Source organism: Oncorhynchus nerka, linkage group LG19 (assembly GCF_034236695.1).
Source record: "Oncorhynchus nerka isolate Pitt River linkage group LG19, Oner_Uvic_2.0, whole genome shotgun sequence".
Taxonomy (NCBI): Eukaryota; Metazoa; Chordata; class Actinopteri; order Salmoniformes; family Salmonidae; genus Oncorhynchus; species Oncorhynchus nerka.
Window position 1 is genome coordinate 45,248,807 of NC_088414.1, and position 23,222 is coordinate 45,272,028.

General features: G+C 47.1%; 1 protein-coding gene across 3 annotated transcripts in view; it reads left to right on the plus strand.

Annotated features, from left to right (window-relative positions):
* The window catches only part of grik1a (glutamate receptor, ionotropic, kainate 1a), a 151,764-nt gene that overhangs the window by 8,346 nt on the left and 120,196 nt on the right, over window positions 1–23,222 (plus strand). For all 3 annotated transcript variants that reach the window (XR_010460040.1, XM_065004980.1, XM_065004979.1), the window contains exon 2: window positions 20,568–20,735. Coding sequence is in view for 2 of the 3 variants with exons in the window: in XM_065004980.1 (XP_064861052.1) it covers window positions 20,568–20,735 (168 nt within the window). In the remaining variant the exon portion in view is untranslated. The remainder of the gene's footprint in view (window positions 1–20,567; window positions 20,736–23,222) is intronic.

The window sequence follows — 23,222 nt, forward strand, 5'->3', positions numbered from 1 at the left end:
CACTAGGCTACCTACCGCCTCTACACTCTAACCACTAGGCTTAAGGGACGCTGTCCTCTATCCTTCATGGAGGATTTGACCGTTTGGTGGGTGATTCTGGTAACGTTTCCTCACGGTGAGTTAACAGACTGCGGGATCCGGTGACCCCTGCGACGCCCGAATGTTCTCCTGTCTGTTGCCCTCCTGTGGGCACGCGCCTCCGGTTGGCTAAATCACATGGGAGGTTTTTTAATGATCGCCGTTCCGTCCCGTTAAGCTTCTTTACAAAGAAAGGCCTGATTAGACTCCCCCCCCCCCACTCCCTCCCTCCCCCCTCCACTCATCCCTAGAAGAAAGAGAGATTGGACTGGAAGCCAGAAAGAGAAATCCTTACCTTGAACAGCCCCGGTTTTTGTTAACAGGCGGGATGACGGTACAGTTGCCAAATTTCCAAATTGTCAATTAACACGGGTGTTGAACTTTTTCCCCAGTTTACTACCAGCTCTATACGGAGTGTTGCAATGCCGTTTCTCATCACAAAAGGGGCTGCTCCTTGTAATACACTTCTATAGGCTATTTAGGCTATTCATCAAAATAGCCTATTTTGCATTGATAAACAAATATAATCTCAGGGACTGTTGAAACCGTAAACCAAACAACAAGATTCCTCCCTGAAAAGGCATTTTGTTTAGCAGTAATAACTAGTGATTACAGGCCATTGTGAAATGCCTGAACCTACTGTAGCCAGCTAGTTAGCCGTGTGCTTTTTTTCATTCATGACCAAAACATGGTGTTCTGTTTCTTTTAGTAGATATGGGAATGAATACACAAGCAGGATATCAAACTGGGAGGATGTTTTAGGTTACACTGGCAAGTATAACAATATTTGCCAAGGTATATTTTTCTTCTTCTTATAAATCAGATTATTTATGCAGGAAGCTAAAAAGGCTAGCTAGCTTGCTATGTTTTTTATCCAGGCTAAAGCCAGGCTGCCAGTTAGCCAGGCTGCCAGCGAGCCAGGCTGCCAGCTAGCCAGGCTGCCAGTTAGCCAAGCTGCCAGCGAGCCAGGCTGCCAGCGAGCCAGGCTGCCAGCTAGCCAGGCTGCCAGTTAGCCAGGCTGCCAGCGAGCCAGGCTGCCAGCGAGCCAGGCTGCCAGGCTGCCAGTTAGCCAGGCTGCCAGCGAGCCAGGCTGCCAGGCTGCCAGTTAGCCAGGCTGCCAGCGAGCCAGGCTGCCAGTTAGCCAGGCTGCCAGTTAGCCAGGCTGCCAGTTAGCCAGGCTGCCAGTTAGCTACTACTAGCAAGGGAAGGCGACTCTTACTTTTAACTACTAGCAAGGGAAGGCGACTCTTACTTTTAACAAAATGGAATGACAACATAAAAAAATAAAACATAAACGTTGCCCCCTTGTGAATGGGAGTGGAACCGGCAAGAATATCAAGTCCCCTATTCCAAAAAATCCCAGTCCATCCACGTGCAACGGAGTTAAGCCTGTAGTAATCTTTTACGCATGCAGCCAAACATTGTTAATTCTTACCACACACACACACACACACACACACACACACACAGAGTTAATTTGCTTTGAATGTGCATTAATCCAGGAGCGCAACTTTGGTTTTAGAAGTAAGGGGGGGGGGGGACATCATTGATTTATATATTTTTATTTTATCCAGTTGGATAAATAGTCCAGATAGCCCATCGGAGGCGTCTGCATGGTCCTAAAGCACATCTTTGCCTTGTTTTATATCATTGTTTTGTACCCCCGTCCCCAGTGACAGTTGCGCACCTGCATTCATCTATTTAGCAAGCTGACTGAAATATATTGATGTAATGTAATAGGCTATTATAATATTGACTCTCTTTTTCTTTCTCTCTCGGGTCTCCTTGAAGATATTGAAGAGGAGATCACTCGTTTCACAGACAGGAGATCAAACCTTCTGTAAACACGGCTGATAGACTATTGCCCCGCGTTATTTTGTTTTTTAAAGCAAAACTACTGAACACACACACACGCGCACACACACACACACGCACACGCGCACGCGCACACGCACACACGCACACACGCACGCGCACGCACACGCACACACACACACACACGCGCGCACACGCACACACACACACACACACACACACACACACACACCTCAGTCTGCTATGACACCACTTTATCAATCAGTGAGAGAGATGGATGCATTGAAGACTTTAGAAAGGAGGGAGAATGAATCAATTATCACACATAACACTCCTGTCATAGCCAGCCTATGGAGAGGCACTAAAACACATTCTGCCCTAGATTAGTATAGATGCCCTATGCAGGGATGACACTAGGAGATGAAGATGAAGATTAGTGTAGAGACTCCGAGCTACACAATGATATTCCATACACTGCAGTTGAGGAACAATGGGACAGTTATTATGCTTCGAAAGTTGATAAACATGTAATTCCACTTTTGAGAAAATGGGGCCTTTTTTAAATGTTCTGGTACACCTACTGGAGAGCTCTTCTTTGTCTCCACCCATTCAGCATCTTCCACACCCTCTTAAGTCTTTAGCCCCGCCCATTCAGCATCGTCCACACCCTCTTAAGTCTTTAGCCCCGCCCATTCAGCATCATTCACACCCTCTTAAGCCTGAGCCCCACCCATCTCTTTAAGGATTTACATGTGAGGCCATGTGCTAAACAGAGTGAGTACACTAGTGTAGTAAACAACCAAAGGTTTCAAGGCTGAAAGTAGTAAAAGTAGTAGCCTACAAAAAGGAACTGAGATGCACTGAGATGCGGTGCCTTAGACCGCTGTGCCACTCGGGAGCCCACATATGGTGGATGGATCACAAGTGAATGGGTCACTATTGTCTAGACATGTACACACGTTCATGAAATACAATAGATGGCCGTAATCACCCACAGACACACCTGGTGGGTTATGTAATCGTTTGGCGAAGTGGAGTCTAGATAGCTAGCTATACAATGAACCTAATAGTGCTTTCAAGACAGGGAACTTAGAAAAACACGAGGTCAAATGATGAGGTCCGTGATCTTCAGGTCAGAAAGTTGGAGTTGGATGACCTTTCAAAATATATTTTTTTTATCAGTCTTTTCTCTGTTTTTCCCAGTTGTCTTGAACGTGGCAATACTCCCAACCCATACTGATTGCCATAGCTAGCTACCATGCATGAATCTGCAGGTAGCTAAAGTTAACCAACTAGCAATGCAAATGTTACACGTAACTTTAGCTAGCCAGCCAGCCAGCTAACGTAACAGTACGCTTTAACTTGCAATGAAAACAACTTTCTGACAATTAGAAACGTATACATGGATGACCGCTTTCTCCCTCTCTGTCACGGATGCCACGGTTGCCCTTAGTTTGAAGATGTTAACCAACTAGCAATGCAAAAGTTACACGTAACTTTAGCTAGCCAGCCAGCCAGCTAGCCAGCTAACGTGTTATCTAGAGACAGGTATTTTATACAACGGCCTTCTGTGTTTCTCTCTTTTCGACTCCATATTTGCAATCGAACACCAGAATTTTCTCCATCTCCTTAGCTATCATACTCTGCTTTACACCAGGCATTCTACTGGTTTCAAAATTCTGTCAACTTCTTCCGTGACAACAACACTGTTGATCGCCATTTCTTCGCCATTACTGTCATCAGAAGACTCAACAATGTCTGGATCAATTACAATGTTTTGACCTAAATCAGGGATTTCCTCATCATCTGATACATTTTTTCAGCGTGGCATAATCGCCCTCCAGAAACACTTTTTGCAGTTCTTCATGATACAAAGTATATGGACACCCCTTCCTATTAGTGGATTTGGTTATTTTGGGCACACCAGTTGCTGACAGGTGTTTAAAATCGAGCACACAGCCATGCAATCTCCATTGACAAACATTGGCAGTAGAATGGCCTTACCGAAGAGCTCAGTGACTTTCAAAATGGCACCATCATAGGATGCCACTTTTCCAACAAGTCAGTTCGTCAAATTTCTGCCCTGCTAGAGCTGTCCTGATCGACAATAAGTGCTGTTATTGTGAAGTGGAAACGTCTAGGAGTAGGAACGGCTCAGCGTCTAAGTGGTAGGACATACAAGCTCACATGTCTCTGGAAGCAACGTCAGCACAATAACCTTTCGTCGGGAGCTTCATGAAATGGGTTTCCATGGCCGAGCAGCCACACACAAGCCTAAGATCACCTTGTGCAATGCCAAGCGTCGTCTGGAGTGGTGTAAAGCTCTTTGCCATTGGACTCTGGAGCAGTGGAAATGCGTTCTCTGGAGTGATGAATCACGCTTCACCATCTGGCAGTCTGATGGACTAATCTGGGTTTGACGGATGCCAGGAGAACGCTACCTGCCCCAATGCATCGTGCCAACTGTAAAGTTTGGTGGAGGAGGAATAAAGTCTGGGGCTGTTTTTCATGGTTCGGGCCCCTTAGTTCCAGTGAACGAAAATGTTAACGCTACAACATACAATGACATTCTAGACGGTTATGTGCTTCCAACTTTGGGGCAACAGTTTGGGGAAGGTCCTTTCCTGTTTCAGCATGACAATTCCCCAGTGCACAAACCGAAGTCCATACAGAAATGGTTTGTCGAGATCAGTGTGAACGAACTTGACTGGCACGCACAGAGCACAGACCTCAACTCCAGTGAACACCTTTGGGATGAATTGGAACGCCAACTGCGAGCCAGGCCTAATCGCACAACATCAGTGCCCGACCTCACTAATGCTCTTGTTGCTGAATGGAAGCAAGCCCCCGCAGCTTTCAACATCCCATTGTTTTGGAATGAGATGTTCGACGAGCAGGGTCCACATACACAAACAACATGACCAAAAGTATCTTTCAAAAAAGCTGCGATAGCAAGGATTTACCTATCCACACATCCCGAGCAGCTCATATTATAGACAGAAGCATGCTACATGGCAGACCAATCCGAATCCATCTCTCGGCATGTCCAGCCCATCCATTATCTCAGCCAATCATGACTAGAAAGGTTCCTGTCTTTTTTTCTGTGGCTAAACCAACTAGGCTCGTAATTTAACAATTGTATTTGTATTTACAGATGGCATACAAGTTAATTAAGGCACATGAACATTCACATGTCCCACATTTTGAGAAAAAATGTTTAAGTTCAAATGTCTCTCCTCTGAAGTAGTGATGTGCGACATGTGCCCATGTACTTAATATATACTTACATATATACTTACATATATACTTACATATATACTTACATATATACTTACATATACTTGATAATATATGTGTCAAATTTGTTTTGATTTAGAATGGACCATTACCATGCACCTGTCGCAACAGGGCCAGGGAAAAAAATACACGTTATCTATACACTTAAATAGCGATGGTTCATTTTCAGGCCAGCCATGGTAGGCTATACTCCTGCTGTAAAGAAAAACAACGTGCTAAATATTATGAAAGTTGATAAATGAATATAGTAAGCCTATAGAAAGCTGATGGGATCCTCCTCTTTTTAACAGAGGCCATCAGCAATTGCTTAGCCTATAGAAATGTTGCGCAACATGAGCTCATGGGCTCTCATAAGGTGTTTGATTAGATTTTCGATTACATTTGCATTGATGTCAGAGTGATTAGAGGAACATCAGAGTGCCGAGTACCAGGCAGTTAGCAAGTTTGTTAGGATACTAATGACCAGCAGCAGCATCAGAACTTGGAGAAGCCTAATTACCGTGATTGATTAGATTAGATCCAACTTTATTGTCATTGAACAAGTACAAGTACAGTACAACGAAATGCAATTAGCATCTGCCCAGAAGTGCAAATAAAAGAGTACAACATTTTTTTCAAGTGAAACAATTAAGTACAATGTATGTTATTAAGTGGGAGGTACAAATATGCAATGAAGGCAAATGGCAAGTACAAATGGCAAGTCTAAATGTGCAATGAAGGCAAATTGAAAGTGCAAGGAGGCATGCAACTGAAATACAGGGAGAGCAGCAATGAGGTTACCGAGGTAGTCATGTACATGTACAACTGAATAATGTCCTTAATCAGACTTTGCAAAGCAATGTCAGAGTCCAGTAGGACCGTGAAGAGTGCAAAGAGAGTAGAGCAACAAGGTCCCTGAGAGGCAGTACTAAGCGGTGGGCGGGTGGATATGGCTAGTGGCGTGTGACAGAGTTCAGCAGGGTTACAGTAGCTAGAAAGAAACTGTTCTTGAACCTGCTAGTGTGGGAACGTTGAGCTCTGTACCGCCTGCCTGATGGTAGGAGGGCAAACAGTTTGTGGCATGGATGTGAAGGGTTCCTGATGATGCCGCGCGCCCAATGCAGACACTGCTTGCGCTGGAGGTCTACAATGGCAGGGAGCTGGGCACCAGTGTGCTGGGCGGTTTTCACCACCTGCTGCATGGCCTTCCGGTCAGCCACGGAGCACCCGCCAAACCACACTGTGGCGCAGTTAGTCAGATTGCTCTTGACCATGCATCCGTAAAAGTTCACCAGGATCTTGGGAGACAGGTGGGCCTTCTTCAGCCTCCTCAAAAAGTGCAGGCGCTGCTGTGCCTTTTTTGACCAGGGTTGAGGTGTTGAGGGTCCAGGAGTGGTCCTCGTAGATGAAGACACCCAGGAATTTGAAGCTGGGCACACGCGCCACCTTAGTGGCCGTCAATGAGAACTGGGGCGTGGCTGCAGCTTTTAGACTTCCTGTAATCCACAATGAGCTCCTTGGTTTTCTTTGTATTGAGGACCAGGTTGTTGCTAGTGCACCATGCAGCCAGGTGCTTGACCTCCTCCCTGTCGGCTGACTCGTCATTGTCACTGATCAGACACCGTGGTGTCGTCTGTGAACTTGACTATGGTGTTGGATCCGTGTACAGGAAAACAGTCGTAGGTGAAGAGGGAGTACAGGAGGGGACTCAGCACGCAGCCCTGTGGCACACCGGTGTTCAGATTCAGATCTGATTCAGATTCAGATTCTGTGTTGAGGAAGTGAAGTTGTCTAACCTGACAGACTGGGGTCTGTTGGTCAGGAAGTCCTAAGTCCAGTTACAGAGAGAGGGGCTGATCCCTGGGTCATGGAGTTTGGTGACCAGCCTTTGAGGGAATGACCTTATTGAATGCTGAGCTAAAGTCTATGAACAGCATTCTCACATAGGTGTTGGTTTTGTCCAGATGGGTCAGGGCAGAGTGTAAAGCTGTGGAGATGGCGTCCTCTGTAAACCTGTTTGGTCGGTAGGTGATCCACTGTTGGAGGGAGGCAGGACTTAAGGTAGGCCAAAACCAGTCTTTTCGAAAAAACACTTCATGATCGTGGGGGTGAGTGCAACAGGTCGGAAGTCATTCAGGCATGATGCGGTCGACTGCTTCGGCACTGGCACAATGGTTAAGGTCTTAACGCACTGGAATTTGTCTGCCTTAGTGATTCGTGACCGCCGGTGTGGTGGTAATACGGTCACGGTGGGACTTCCAATTTCATTGGCTGATTGCTCCTGATGACCCTGTTGGAGTCATGTCCAACCAGCCAATCGTGAAGAAGATATTTGACTACTTCAGAATGGAGATGGCCTCAATGGCGCTGCCCATGTGCTCACAGAGGCCATAATTTAACGGATATAAGATTGTGACCTCTTTCCATCTCTATGGAGAAAGCAGATCTCCCTAAAGTGTACACTTGTTCACTTCCATTGATTAAAAAGGAAATCACTGGGTTTAAGAAAGGGTGGAAACTCCTTCAAACCCATGTATCCACCAATCCAGTGCTTTTAGGTTGGTGTACCCTTCAGGGATTATTGGGATGCACCCAATGAGTAGATTAAAACAGAATGAGAGGGTCAAGAGGTGATTGTTGATTGAATGGGACTGGTAATAGGTGCCTCTGAAATTGAATGTGTTTCACAGTGAATAAATGGGTGATTCTCCCCAGACACAGATGGCTTGGAGATTTGTTTGGGAGAATGCAGAGACCGAGCGGGGTTAATAGATGTCACCGAGTTTCAGAAGTACGCTCCTGTTGAGTCACAGTGTAAAATCATTTTCAGCTCTGTGACTGAATGGCGGCTGATTCTGGAACATTCTAGAATAGTCTGATAGTAGAAAATTCTAGAACAGTTATTGAGGAACATTTCTAGAAGAGTCTTAGGAACATTCTACAACAGTGTGATTGGGGAGCATTCTAGAATACTGAGTAACATTCTAGAACACTGAGTAACATTCTAGAACAGTCAGATCGTTATACTTTTACACTGCTACTCTGTTCTTTATTTTATTCTTATTATTAACTGTCCTGATGTCTAGTCACTTTACCCTGCCTTCATGTACACATCTACCTCAAATACCTTATCTATCCTGATACCTAGTCACTTTACCCTGCCTTCATGTACATATCTACCTCTAATACCTTATCTATCCTGATGCTTAGTCACTTTACCCTGCCTTCATGTACATATCTACCTCTAATACCTTATTATTATCTATCCTGATACCTAGTCACTTTACCCTGCCTTCATGTACATATCTGCCTCAAATACCTCATTATTATCTATCCTGATGCCTAGTCAGTCTACCTTCATGTACATATCTACCTCTAATACCTTATTATTATCTATCCTGATACCTAGTCACTTTACCCTGCCTTCATGTACATATCTACCTCTAATACCTTATTATTATCTATCCTGATACCTAGTCACTTTACCCTGCCTTCATGTACATATCTACCTCTAATACCTTATCTATCCTGATGCCTAGTCACTTTACCCTGCCTTCATGTACATATCTACCTCTAATACCTTATTATTATCTATCCTGATGCCTAGTCACTTTACCCTGCCTTCATGTACATATCTACCTCAAATACCTTATTATCTATCCTGATACCTAGTCACTTTACCCTGTCTTTATGTACATATCTACCTCTAATACCTTATTATTATCTATCCTGACGCCTAGTCACTTTACCCTGCCTTCATGTACATATCTACCTCTAATACCTTGTACCTCTGCACATTGATCTGGTACTTCCTTTAAACTTTTAGAGGTTAAAACCGTTAAGCGTTTAATGACTATGATAGGAGATAACAGAGGATGGATCAACAACGTTGTAGTTACTCCACAACACTAACACAAAAGAAGAAAGCCTGTACAGAATAAAAAATATTCCAAAACATGCTTCCTGTTTGCAACAAGGCACTAAAGTAATACTGCAAAGAAAATGACATGTTAGTCCTGAATGTAGTGTTGCGTACAGACAGACAGACAAACAGACAGACAGACAGACAGACAGACAGACAGACAGACAGACAGACAGACAGACAGACAGACAGACAGACAGACAGACAGACAGACAGACAGACAGACAGACAGACAGACAGACAGACAGACGGACAGACAGACAGATGTGCAGAGGTACATTCTACACCTGCATTGCTTGCGGTTTGGGGGTTTTCAGGCTGTGTTTCTGTACAGCACTTTGATATATCAGCTGATGTACGAAGGGCTATATAAATACATTTGATTTGATTTTGAGATAGATCAGCATCAGGACAGTTAATAATAAGAATAAAATAAAGAACAGAGTAGCAGTGTAAAAGTATAACGATCTGACTGTTCTAGAATGTTCCTCAGTGTTCTAGAATATTACTCAGTATTCTAGAATGCTCAGAGTGTCCCCAAAATCGGAGCCTTTAGGTGGTAATCAACTCATTTATGATTATTATGATTAGTTGAAGCAGCTGTGTAGTGCTAGGAGAAAAAGCCATTTCAGTTTATGCTTATACATTTTTGTTATGTAAAACGAGAAAGAGAGATTCAGTCAAGTATTATATTACAACAATTATCGTTAAGATCCCTGTGTGTCAGTCTGGTGTGGAATGGGTTTGGAATAGAGGTCGACCGATTCATCGGAATGGCCGATTAATTAGGGCCGATTAATTAGGGCCGGTTAATTAGGGCCGATTAATTAGGGCCGATTAATTAGGGCCGATTAATTAGGGCCGATTTCAAGTTGTCATAACAATCGGAAATCTGTATTTTTTTGGGGACACCTTTATTTAACCTTTATTTAACTAGGCAAGTCAGTTAAATAACACATTCTTGTTTTCAATGCTGGCCTAGGAACAGTGGGTTAACTGCCTTGTTCAGGGCAGAACGACAGATTTTTACATTGTCAGCTCAGGGATTCAATCTTGCAATCTTACAGTTAACTAGTCCAACGCTCTAACCACTAGGCTACCTACCTCTAACCACTAGGCTACCTACCTCTAACCACTAGGCTACCTACCTCTAACCACTAGGCTACCTACCTCTAACCACTAGGCTAACCTACCTCTAACCACTAGGCTACCTACCTCTAACCACTAGGCTACCTACCTCTAACCACTAGGCTACCTGCCTCTAACCACTAGGCTACCTGCCTCTAACCACTGGGCTACCTGCCTCTAACCACTAGGCTACCTACCTCTAACCACCTGCCTCACGAGGAACTCGCCTGTTACGCGAATGCAGTAGAAGCCAAGGTAAGTTGCTAGCTAGCATTCAACTTATCTTATAAAAAACAATCAATCAATCATAATCACTAGTTATCACTACACATGGTTGATGATATTACTAGTTTATCTAGCGTGTAATCAACGCTGGGGGATGATTTAACAAAAGCGCATTTGTGAATAAAGCACAATCGTAGCATGACCTAAACCATAAACACCAATGCTTTTCTTAAAATCAATACACAGAAGTATTTATTTTTAAACCTGCATATTTAGCTAAAAGAAATCCAGGTTAGCAGGCAATATTAACCAGGTGAAATTGTGTCACTTCTCTTGTGTTCATTGCACGCAGAGTCAGGGTATATGCAACAGTTTGGGCAGACTGGCTCATTGCGAACTAATTTGCCAGAATTTTACTATTGGAAGTTCCTGGTTCATTTCGTGCGTTTTGCCAGCAGCTCGTCGCTGTGCTTCAAGCATTGAGCTGTTTATGACTTCAAGCCTATCAACTCCCAAGATGAGGCTGGTGTAACCGATGTGAAATGGCTAGCTAGTTAGCGGGGTGCGAGCTAATAGCGTTTCAAACGTCACTCGCTCTGAGACTTGGAGTAGTTGTTCCCCTTGCTCTGCATGGGTAACGCTGCTTCGAGGGCTGTTGTCGTTGTGTTCCTGGTTCGAGCCCAGGGAGGGGCGAGGAGAGCTCTGTGGGGTGTGTTTGTGTTTGAACAGGACAGCAGCATAATTAGACCCAACCAAATCATGAGAAAACAAAAAGGAAGTAGAGGGATGGAAGTTACACTGGCAATCCTAAACATGAACATTCAATAACTCAAACGTTAGCTTTCTTACATGGCACATATTGCACTTTTACTTCTCCAACACTTTGTTTTGCATTATTTAAACCAAATTTAACATGTTTCATTATTTATTTGAGGCTAAATTGATTTTTATTGATGTATTATATTAAGTTAAAATAAGTGTTGATTCAGTATTGTTGTAATTGTCATTATTGTCATTTTTTTTTTAAATCAGCCGATTAATCGGTATCGGCGTTGAAAAATCATAATCGGTCGACCTCTAGTTTGGAACGTTAACGTCCCCCTGTGTGTGTGTCTGGTGTGAAATGGGTTTTGGAACGTTAACGTCCCCCTGTGTGTGTGTCTGGTGTGAAATGGGTTTTGGAACGTTAACGTCCCCCTGTGTGTGTGTCTGGTGTGAAATGGGTTTTGGAACGTTAACGTCCCCCTGTGTGTGTGTCTGGTGTGAAATGGGTTTTGAAACGTTCCAAAGACAGGGCAGGGTTTGACTAGCAGATGCCACATCTAATTTTGTTCAGTTCAGCTTCATAAGAAAGGAGACAGACAGACAGAGAAAGAGACAGAGACAGAGAGAGAGGGAGTGAAATTGATGGTCTCATGTGGGGCAAAAAACTGGTGCACTCAATTCAATTATCTCTCCTTTAGCCTGATGTGCCCTCTATTCTCTCTCTCTCTCTCTCTTTCTCTTTCTCTTTCTCTCTCTCTCTCTCTCTCTCTCTCGCTCTCTCTCTCGCTCTCTCTCTGTCTTTTTCCTCTCTCCTTTAGCCTGATGTTCCCTCTATCCTCGCTCTCTCTCTCTCTCTCTCTCTCTCTCTCTCACTCTCTCTCTCACTCTCTCTTTCTCTCTCTTTCTCTCTCTCACTCTCTCTCTCTCTCTCTTTCTCTCTCTCACTCTCTCTTTCTCTCTCTTTCTCTCTCTCTTTTCTCTCTCTCTCTCTCTCTGTCTTTTTCTCTCTCTCCTTTAGCCTGATGTTCCCTCTATCCTCTCTCTCTCTCTCTCTCTCTCTCGGTCTCTGTCTCTTTCTCTCTCTCCTGTAGCCTGATGTTCTCTCTCTCTCTCTCTCTCTCTCTGTCTATTTCCCTCTCTCCTTTAGCATGATGTTCCCTCTATCCCCTCTCTCTCTCTCTCTCTCTCTCTCTCTCTCTCCTTTAGCCTGATGTGCCCTATATCCTCTCTCTCTCTCTCTCTCTCTCTCTCTCTCTCTCTCTCTCTCTCCATTTGTATGTCCAGCTGTTTCTCTGGTACAAGACAGCTGACACGTCTGTTCTTCTTTTGGGGTTGAGGGATATGAAGGTCACAGGGTCTCTCCCTGTTGTCCTCCTCTCTTTCTATCTTCCTCTCGCTCCCCATCTCTTCCTCCCTCCCTCCATCTCTCCCTCACTCAGTATCAGAACAAAAATATAAACACAACATGTTAAGTCCCATATTTTATGAGCTGAAAAAAAGATCACAGGAATGTTCCAGAAGCAAAACAAAGCTTATTTCTCTCAATTTTTGTGCACAAATATTTTTACATCCTTTTGCCAAGATAATTGTGACTTCTGGGGAAGTTAACCAGAGACTGTCTGATGAACTGAACTCTCCTCTGGGGAAGTTAACCAGAGACTCTCTGATGAACTGACTCTCCTCTGGGGAAGTTAACCAGAGACTCTGATGAACTGAACTCTCCTCTGGGGAAGTTAACCAGAGACTGTCTGATGAACTGACTCTCCAGCAGACGGACCAGATTCCAACAGAGAAGACAACAACGACATACGGGCGTAAATATAAGCACATTGCAATTATTTTAGAATGAGCGGCCGTTCATATGCAAAGGATTAGCATTTCATTTAATATAATTATCAACTGTGTGTAGTGAATAGGGTGCAGTGTAGGGGGGAGTGCAGTAGGGTGGGGGTGCAGTACAGGAAGTGGAGTAGGGTTAGCGCAGTAGGGTTAGCGCAGTAGAGGGAGTGCAGTAGGGTTAGCGCTGTAGAGGGAGTGCAGTAGGGTTAGCGCAGTACAGAAAGTGCAGTAGGGTTAGCGCAGTAGAGGCAGTGAGGTAGGGTTAGCGCAGTAGAGGGAGTGCAGTAGGGTTAGCGCAGTACAGAAAGTGTAGTAGGGTTAGCACAGTACAGGAAGTGCAGTAGGGTTAGCGCAGTAGAGGCAGTGAGGTAGGGTTAGCGCAGTACAGGAAGTGCAGTAGGGTTAGCGCTGTAGAGGGAGTGCAGTAGGGTTAGCGCAGTAGGGTTAGCGCTGTAGAGGGAGTGCAGTAGGGTTAGCACAGTACAGGAAGTGCAGTAGGGTTAGCGCAGTAGAGGGAGTGCAGTAGAGGGAGTGCAGTAGGGTTAGCGCAGTAGTGTTAGCACAGTACAGGAAGTGCAGTAGGGTTAGCGCAGTAGAGGGAGTGCAGTAGGGTTAGCGCAGTAGTGTTAGCACAGTACAGGAAGTGCAGTAGGGTTAACGCAGTAGAGGGAGTGCGAGTGCTTCTCTAATGTAATGTTTTATGCGTCCTTCACACTCTCGTCCTCAGAGAATGAGTGGAGAACGGTAGTGTGCATATTGAGAAACACCCATGGATTGTATCTGAGACCATCAGATGAACGTCCTCAGAGAATGAGTGGAGAACGGTAGTGTGCATATTGAGAAACACCCATGGATTGTATCTGAGACCATCAGATGAACGTCCTCAGAGAATGAGTGGAGAACGGTAGTGTGCATATTGAGAAACACCCATGGATTGTATCTGAGACCATCAGATGCACGTCCTCAGAGAATGAGTGGAGAACGGTAGTGTGCATATTGAGAAACACCCATGGATTGTATCTGAGACCATCAGATGAACGTCCTCAGAGAATGAGTGGAGAACGGTAGTGTGCATATTGAGAAACACCCATGGATTGTATCTGAGACCATCAGATGCATATCTCTTTTCCCAGGCATGTGAAATCCATAGATTAGGGCCTAATCAATTCATTTCAATTGGCTGATTTCCTCATATAAACTGTAAAAAAAAATGAAATTGTTGCATGTTGCGTTTAGTTCAGTGTAATATTTTCCATCTGAGTGTGAAGCTACATTTTTTTTTTTTTTTTACCTTTATTTTACTAGGCAAGTCATTTAAGAACAAATTCTTATTTTCAATGACGGCCTAGGAACAGTGGGGTTAACTGCCTGTTCAAGGGCAGAACGACAGATTTTGTACCTTGTCAGCTCGGGGATTTGAACTTGCAACCTTTCGGTTACTAGTCCAATGCTCTAACCACTAGGCTACCCTGCCGCCCCCATCACTCCTATTGGATGAGCCTGCAGGTACTGAATCAGCATGAAGTGGTTGTGAAACACTCTTGTCTTTCCCTCCAGTTGAACATGTCTTCAGGGTGGGGTGGCTTGAGCTCAGCTCTTTCCTTTTATCTTCTCTTCATGTCTTTATCTCTCTGACCCTGGCTTAAACTAAATCTCCCTCCATCTTTCTATCTCTCCATACATCCATCCCTCCATCTTTCTATCTCTCCCTCCATCCCCCCCTCCATCTTTCTATCTCTCCATCCATCCCTTCCTCCATCTTTCTATCTCTCCATCCCTCCCTCCATCTTTCTATCTCTCCATCCCTCCCTCCATCTTTCTATCTCTCCATCCCTCCCTCCATCTTTCTATCTCTCCATCCCTCCCTCCCTCCATCTTTCTAACTCTCCATCCATCCATCCCTCCATCTTTCTAACTCTCCATCCATCCATCCCTCCATCTTTCTATCTCTCCATCCCTCCCTCCATCTTTCTATCTCTCCATCCCTCCCTCCATCTTTCTATCTCTCCATCCATCCATCCCTCCATCTTTCTATCTCTCCCTCCCTCCATCTTTCTCCATCCATCCATCCCTCCATCTCTCCATCCCTCCCTCCCTCCATCTTTCTATCTCTCCATCCCTCCCTCCATCTTTCTATCTCTCCATCCCTCCCTCCATCTTTCTATCTCTCCATCCCTCCCTCCATCTTTCTATCTCTCCATCCATCCCTCCATCTTTCTATCTCTCCATACATCCATCCCTCCATCTTTCTATCTCTCCCTCCCTCCATCTTTCTCCATCCATCCATCTCTCCATCCCTCCCTCCCTCCATCTTTCTAACTCTCCATCCATCCATCCCTCCATCTTTCTATCTCTCCATCCCTCCCTCCATCTTTCTATCTCTCCATACATCCATCCCTCCATCTTTCTATCTCTCCATCCCTCCATCTTTCTATCTCTCCATCCCTCCCTCCATCTTTCTATCTCTCCATCCATCCATCCCTCCATCTTTCTATCTCTCCCTCCCTCCATCTTTCTCCATCCATCCATCCCTCCATCTCTCCATCCCTCCCTCCCTCCATCTTTCTATCTCTCCATCCCTCCCTCCATCTTTCTATCTCTCCATCCCTCCCTCCATCTTTCTATCTCTCCATCCCTCCCTCCATCTTTCTATCTCTCCATCCATCCCTCCATCTTTCTATCTCTCCATACATCCATCCCTCCATCTTTCTATCTCTCCCTCCCTCCATCTTTCTCCATCCATCCATCCCTCCATCTCTCCATCCCTCCCTCCCTCCATCTTTCTAACTCTCCATACATCCATCCCTCCATCTTTCTATCTCTCCATCCCTCCATCTTTCTATCTCTCCATCCCTCCATCTTTCTATCTCTCCATCCCTCCATCTTTCAATCTCTCCATCCCTCCATCTTTCTATCTCTCCATACATCCATCCCTCCATCTTTCTATCTCTCCATCCCTCCCTCCATCTTTCTATCTCTCCATCCCTCCCTCCATCTTTCTATCTCTCCATCCCTCCCTCCATCTTTCTATCTCTCCATCCCTCCCTCCATCTTTCTATCTCTCCATCCCTCCCTCCATCTTTCTATCTCTCCATCCATCCCTCCATCTTTCTATCTCTCCATACATCCATCCCTCCATCTTTCTATCTCTCCCTCCCTCCATCTTTCTCCATCCCTCCATCTCTCCATCCCTCCATCTTTCTATCTCTCCATCCATCCATCCCTCCATCTTTCTATCTCTCCCTCCCTCCATCTTTCTATCTCTCCCTCCCTCCATCTTTATATCTCTCCCTCCATCCATCCCTCCATCTTTCTATCTCTCCATCCATCCCTCCTTCCATCTTTCTATCTCTCCCTCCATCTTTCTATCTCTCCATCCCTCCCTCCGTCTTTCTATCTCTCCCTCCATCTTTCTAACTCTCCATCCATCCCTCCATCTTTCTAACTCTCCATCCATCCATCCCTCCATCTTTCTATCTCTCCATCCATCCCTCCCTCCATCTTTATATCTCTCCATCCATCCCTCTCTCCATCTTTCTATCTCTCCCTCCCTCAATCTTTCTAACTCTCCCTCCATCCCTCCCTCCATCTTTCTATCTCTCCCTCCATCTTTCTATCTCTCCATCCATCCCTCCCTCCATCTTTCTGTCTCCCCATATCTTTCTATCTCTCCATCCTTCCCTCCCTCATCTTTCTATTTCTCCATCCATCCCTCCCTCAATCTTTCTATCTCTCCATCCATCCATCCCCCCTCCATCTTTCTATCTCTCCATCCATCCATCCCCCCTCCATCTTTCTATCTCTCCCTCCATCTTTCTATCTCTCCCTCCATCTCTCTTTGCCTCCATCTCTCAATCTCTCCCTGCTTCCATCTCCCCCTGCTTCCCTTTCTCCCTCCCTCATCTCCATCCCTCCCTCCTTGTCTACCTCCCTCCATCTCTCTCTCATCCCTCTCCATCTCTACCTCCACCTTTTGCTCCATCTCTCACTCTGTTGTCATGTCTTCTCTCTCTCCCTCCCTCCATCTCTCCCTGCCTCCCTCTCTCCTCCTACCATCTCTCCCCGCCTTCATCTCTCCATCTCTCCAACCCCTGCCTATAGCTACATCTCTTTATTATATCCACCTCTCCCTCCATCTCCCATCTCTCCCTCAATATCTTTCTCCCTCTCTCTCATTCTCCCTCATCCCTCTCCATCTCTCACTCCCTGTTGTCATGTCTTCCTCTCCCTCATCCCTCCCTCCATCTCTCCCTTCCTTCCTCTCCGTCATCCCTCCCTCCATCTCTCCCTTCCTTCCTCTCAAGTCATCCCTCCCTCCATCTCTCCTTCCTTCCTCTCCGTCATCCCTCCCTCCATCTCTCCCTTCCTTCCTCCCTCATCCCTCCCTCCATCTCTCCCTTCCTTCCTCCCTCATCCCTCCCTCCATCTCTCCCTTCCTTCCTCCCTCATCCCTCCCTCCATCTTTCCCTTCATTCCTTCCTCTCTGTCATCCCTCCCTCCATCTCTCCCTTCCTTCCTCTCTGTCATCCCTCCCTCCATCTCTCCCTTCCTTCCTCCCTCATCCCTCCCTCCATCTCTCCCTTCCTTCCTCCCTCATCCCTCCCTCCATCTCTCCCTTCCTTCCTCCCTCATCCCTCCCTCCATCTCTCCCTTCCTTCCTCCCTCATCCCTCCCCCATGTCATCCATCCTTCCTTACTCCCTCCCTCTCTCCAGCTCTTCCTCCCTCATTCTCGTTGAACCTCATCCCTCCATCCATCTCTCCCTCCATACCCCCTCTCTCCCTCCATATCTTCCTCCCTCCTTCCCTCTCTCCCTCCATATCTTCCTCCCTCCCTCCCCCTCTCTCCCTCCATATCTTCCTCCCTCCCCCTCTCTCCCTCCATATCTCCCCCTCTCTCCCTCCATATCTTCCTCCCTCCCCCTCTCTCCCTCCATATCTCCCCCTCTCTCCCTCCATATCTTCCTCCCTCCCCCTCTCTCCCTCCATATCTTCCTCCCTCCCCCTCTCTCCCTCCATATCTCCCCCCTCTCTCCCTCCATATCTTCCTCCCTCCCCCCTCTCTCTCTCCATATCTTCATGTATTGCAGATCATGTATTGTAGATAAAGTATTGTAGATAAAGTATTGTAGATAATGTATTGTAGATAATGTATTGTATATCATTTATTGTAGATCATGTATTGTAGATCATGTATTGTAGATAATGTATTGTAGATCATGTATTGTAGATAAAGTATTGTAGATAATGTATTGTAGATCATGTATTGTAGATCATGTATTGTAGATAAAGTATTGTAGATCATGTATTGTAGATAAAGTATGGTAGATAAAGTATTGTAGATCATGTATTGTAGATCATGTATTGTAGGTCATGTATTGCAGATAAAGTAGTGAAATCATTCCATTCTCAGTGTACTTTTCCTCCTGTGACTGGGTCAGGCTGTTGAATCTAACCATTCATAATAACATGGAGAAGTAATCCCCCATTGCACAAAGCCATGCATTTTACATAAACCAACATGTATCCCCAAAAACCACCCTATTCCCTAGGTAGTGCACTCCTTTTCCCATAGGGTTCTGGTCGAAGGTAGTGCACTCCTTTTCCCATAGGGCTCTGGTCGAAGGTAGTGCACTCCTTTTCCCATAGGGCTCTGGTCGAAGGTAGTGCACTCCTTTTCCCATAGGGCTCTGGTCGAAGGTAGTGCACTCCTTTTCCCATAGGGCTCTGGTCGAAGGTAGTGCACTCCTTTTCCCATAGGGCTCTGGTCGAAGGTAGTGCACTCCTTTTCCCATAGGGCTCTGGTCGAAGGTTGTGCACTACTTTTCCCATAGGGCTCTGGTCGAAGGTAGTGCACTCCTTTTCCCATAGGGCTCTGGTCGAAGGTAGTGCACTACTTTTCCCATAGGGCTCTGGTCGAAGGTAGTGCACTACTTTTCCCATAGGGCTCTGGTCGAAGGTAGTGCACTACTTTTCCCATTGGGTTCTGGTCGAAGGCAGTGCACTCCTTTTCCCATAGGGCTCTGGACGAAGGTAGTGCACTACTTTTCCCATAGGGCTCTGGTCGAAGGTAGTGCACTACTTTTCCCATAGGGCTCTGGTCGAAGGTAGTGCACTACTTTTCCCATAGGGCTCTGGTCGAAGGTAGTGCACTACTTTTCCCATAGGGCTCTGGTCGAAGGTAGTGCACTACTTTTCCCATAAGGCTCTGGTCGAAGGTAGTGCACTCCTTTTCCCATAAGGCTCTGGTCGAAGGTAGTGTACTCCTTTTCCCATAAGGCTCTGGTCGAAGGTAGTGCACTATAGGGAATAATTTGGGACAGAGCCGTGTAATTTACATAAACCATTATTCATAAACCATTATTCATGAGATAAGGCGATACCCTGCATGTTTTGTTTCTGTAACGGTTTTCTATTGGTGAAGGAGAGTCGGACCAAACTGCAGCGTGTAGATTTTGATCCATGTTTTAATAAACAAACGTAACACGAATCTAAATACCATTACTACAAAACAATAAACGTCATGAAAACCGAAACAGCCTATACTGATGTAACCTATATAGACAGGAACAAGGACACTAAGGACAATCACCCACAATACAACCAAAGAATATGGCTGCCTAAATATGGTTCCCAATCAGAGACAACGATAACCACCTGCCTCTGATTGAGAACCACTCCAGACAGCCATAGACTTTACTAGATAACCCCACTAAGCCACAATCCCACTAACATACACACCAAAACCCCCAGACAAAACACACCACAATACAAAAACTCCATGCCACACCCTGGCCTGACCCAATACATGAAGAAAAACACAAAATACTTAGACCAGGGCGTGACAGTTTCCAACTTGTTTTTCACAAATAACTAAATAATTGCTTTCTGCCTTCGTTGCATAATTAACTTTCTCCATCCCCTGCTAATTTGTTAATTCCTTCTCATCAGTTCGTTTTTCTCTCTTTCTTTTCTTCCCTCTGTTATTTATTTTTTAAATCTCCAACTCAAGTGATGGCTTTGTTTGTATGTATTTATTTATTACGAGTGAACTAGTTCACTATCTCTCTTTTTCCCTCTACCGCCATCTCCCCCCTCTCCCCTCTCTCCCCCTCTCTCCCATCTCCCCTTCTCCCCTCTCCCCCCTCTCTCTCTCTCTCTCTCCCCTCTCTCTCTCTCTCCTTTCTCTCTCTCCTCTCTCCCCCTCTCCCCTTCTCCCCTCTCTCCCCCTCCTCCCCCTCTCTCCCCTCTCTCCCCTTCTCCCTCTCTCCCCTCTCCCTCTCTCCCCCTCTCTCTCTCTCTCCCCTCGCTCCCCTCTCTCCCTCTCTCCCCTCTCCCCTCTCTCTCCAACTCCCCTCTCTCCTTGTCCCCTCCCTCTCTCCCCCTCTCCCCTCTCTCCCCTCTCTTCCCTCTCTCCCTCTCTCCCATTCTCTCCTCTCTCCTCTTGTCCCCTACCCTCTCTCCCCTTCTCCTCTCTCCCCTTCTCCCCTCTCCCCCCCTCCTTCATTTCCTCCCTCCAGGTGGTATCTTTGAGACTCGTGAGAGTGAGTTGGTGAGTGTAGAGGAGTTGGCATTTAAGTTTGCAGTGAGCAACATCAACAGGAACCGGACCTTAATGCCCAACACCACTCTGACCTACGACATCCAGAGAATCAACCTCTTCGACAGCTTCGAGGCCTCCAGGAGAGGTAACACCAGGGGTGATGGAATAGTTTTACATCAGATTAGTATTGTCTATTCTAAATGCACCCAAAATCAATACTGCTTTCTCTTTATTTTCTCTTTTTTCTTTTCCTTCCCTCTCCTTTCATCCCCTCTCCTTTCCTCCCCTCCCCTCTCCTTTCATCCCCTCTCCTTTCCTCCCCTCTCCTTCCCTCCCCTCTCCTTTCCTTCCCTCTCCTTCCCTCTCCTTTCATCCCCTCCCCTTTCCTTTCCTCCCCTCTCCTTTCCTTCCCTCTCCTTTCCTTCCCTCCCCTCTCCTATCCTTTCCTCCCCTCCCCTCTCCTTTCCTTCCCTCCCCTCTACTTTCCTTCCCTCCCCTCTCCTTTCCTCCCCTCCCCTCTACTTTCCTTCCCTCTCAATCCTCCCCTCTACTTTCCTTCCCTCTCCTTTCCTCCCCTCTCCTTTCCTCCCCTCCCCTCTCATTTCCCCCCTCCCCTCTACTTTCCTTCCCTCTCCAATCCTCCCCTCTCCTTTCCTTCCCTCTCCTTTCCTCCCCTCCCCTCTCCTTTCCTCCCCTTCCCTCTCCTTTCCTCCCTCCCTCTCCTTTCCTCCCTCTCCTTTCCTCCCCTCCCCTCTCATTTCCCCCTCCCCTCTACTTTCCTTCCCTCTCCAATCCTCCCCTCTACTTTCCTTCCCTCCCCCTCCTTTCCTCCCCTCCCCTCTCCTTTCCTTCCCTCCCTCTCCTATCCTTTCCTCCCCTCCCTCTACTTTCCTTCCCTCCCCTCCCCTCTCCTTTCCTCCCCTCTCCTTTCCTTCCCTCTCCTCTCCTTTCCTCCCCTCTCCTTTCCTCCCTCCCCTCTCCTTTCCTCCTCCCCTCCCCTCTCCTTTCCTTCCCTCTCCTTTCATCCCCTCTCCTTTCCTCCCCTCTCCTTTCCTTCCCTCTCCTTTCCTCCCCTCCCCTCTCCTTTCCTCCCCTCCCTCTCCTTTCTTCCCCTCTCCTTTCCTTCCCTCCCCTCCCCTCTCCTTTCCTCCCGTCCCCTCTCCTTTCCTCCCTCTCCTTTCCTTCCCTCCCCTCCCCTTTCCTCCCCTCTCCTTTCATCCCCTCTCCTTTCCTTCCCTCTCCTTTCCTCCCCTCCCTCCCTCTCCTTTCCTTCCCTCCCTCCCCTTTCCTCCCCTCCCTCTCCTTTCCTCCCCTCTCCTTTCCTCCCCTCTCCTTTCCTTCCCTCCCCTCCCCTTTCCTCCCTCTCCTTTCATCCCCTCTCCTTTCATCCCCTCTCCTTTCCTTCCCTCTCCTTTCCTCCCTCCCCTCTCATTTCCCCCCTCCCCTCTACTTTCCTTCCCTCTCCAATCCTCCCCTCTCCTTTCCTTCCCTCCCTCTCCTTTCCTCCCCTCCCCTCTACTTTCCTTCCCTCTCCAATCCTCCCCTCTCCTTTCCTTCCCTCCCCTCTACTTTCCTTCCCTCCCCTCTCCTTTCCTCCCCTCCTCTCCTTTCCTTCCCTCCCCTCTACTTTCCTTCCCTCCCCTCTCCTTTCCTCCCCTCCCCTCTACTTTCCTTCCCTCTCCAATCCTCCCCTCTCCTTTCCTTCCCTCCCCTCTACTTTCCTTCCCTCCCCTCTACTTTCCTTCCCTCCCCTCTCCTTTCCTCCCCTCCCCTCTCCTTTCCTTCCCTCCCCTCTACTTTCCTTCCCTCCCTCTCCTTTCCTCCCCTTCCCTCTCCTTTCCTCCCCTCCCCTCTACTTTCCTTCCCTCTCCTTTCCTCCCCTCTCCTTTCCTCCCCTCCCTCTCATTTCCCCCTCCCCTCTACTTTCCTTCCCTCTCCAATCCTCCCCTCTCCTTTCCTTCCCTCCCCTCTCCTTTCCTCCCCTCCCCTCTCCTTTCCTCCCCTTCCCTCTCCTTTCCTCCCTCCCTCCCCTCTACTTTCCTTCCCTCTCCTTTCCTCCCCTCTCCTTTCCTCCCCTCCCCTCTCATTTCCCCCTCCCCTCTACTTTCCTTCCCTCTCCAATCCTCCCCTCTACTTTCCTTCCCTCCCCCTCCTTTCCTCCCCTCCCTCTCCTTTCCTTCCCTCCCCTCTCCTATCCTTTCCTCCCCTCCCCTCTACTTTCCTTCCCTCCCCTCCCCTCTCCTTTCCTCCCCTCTCCTTTCCTTCCCTCTCCTCTCCTTTCCTCCCCTCTCCTTTCCTCCCTCCCTCTCCTTTCCTCCTCCCCTCCCCTCTCCTTTCCTTCCCTCTCCTTTCATCCCCTCTCTTTCCTCCCCTCTCCTTTCCTTCCCTCTCCTTTCCTCCCCTCCCCTCTCCTTTCCTTTCCTCCCCCCTCTCCTTTCTTCCCCTCTCCTTTCCTTCCCTCCCCTCCCCTCTCCTTTCCTCCCCTCTCCTTTCCTCCCCTCCCCTCTCATTTCCCCCTCCCCTCTACTTTCCTTCCCTCTCCAATCCTCCCCTCTCCTTTCCTTCCCCCCTCTCCTTTCCTCCCTCCCCTCTCCTTTCCTCCTTCCCTCTCCTTTCCTCCCCTCCCCTCCCC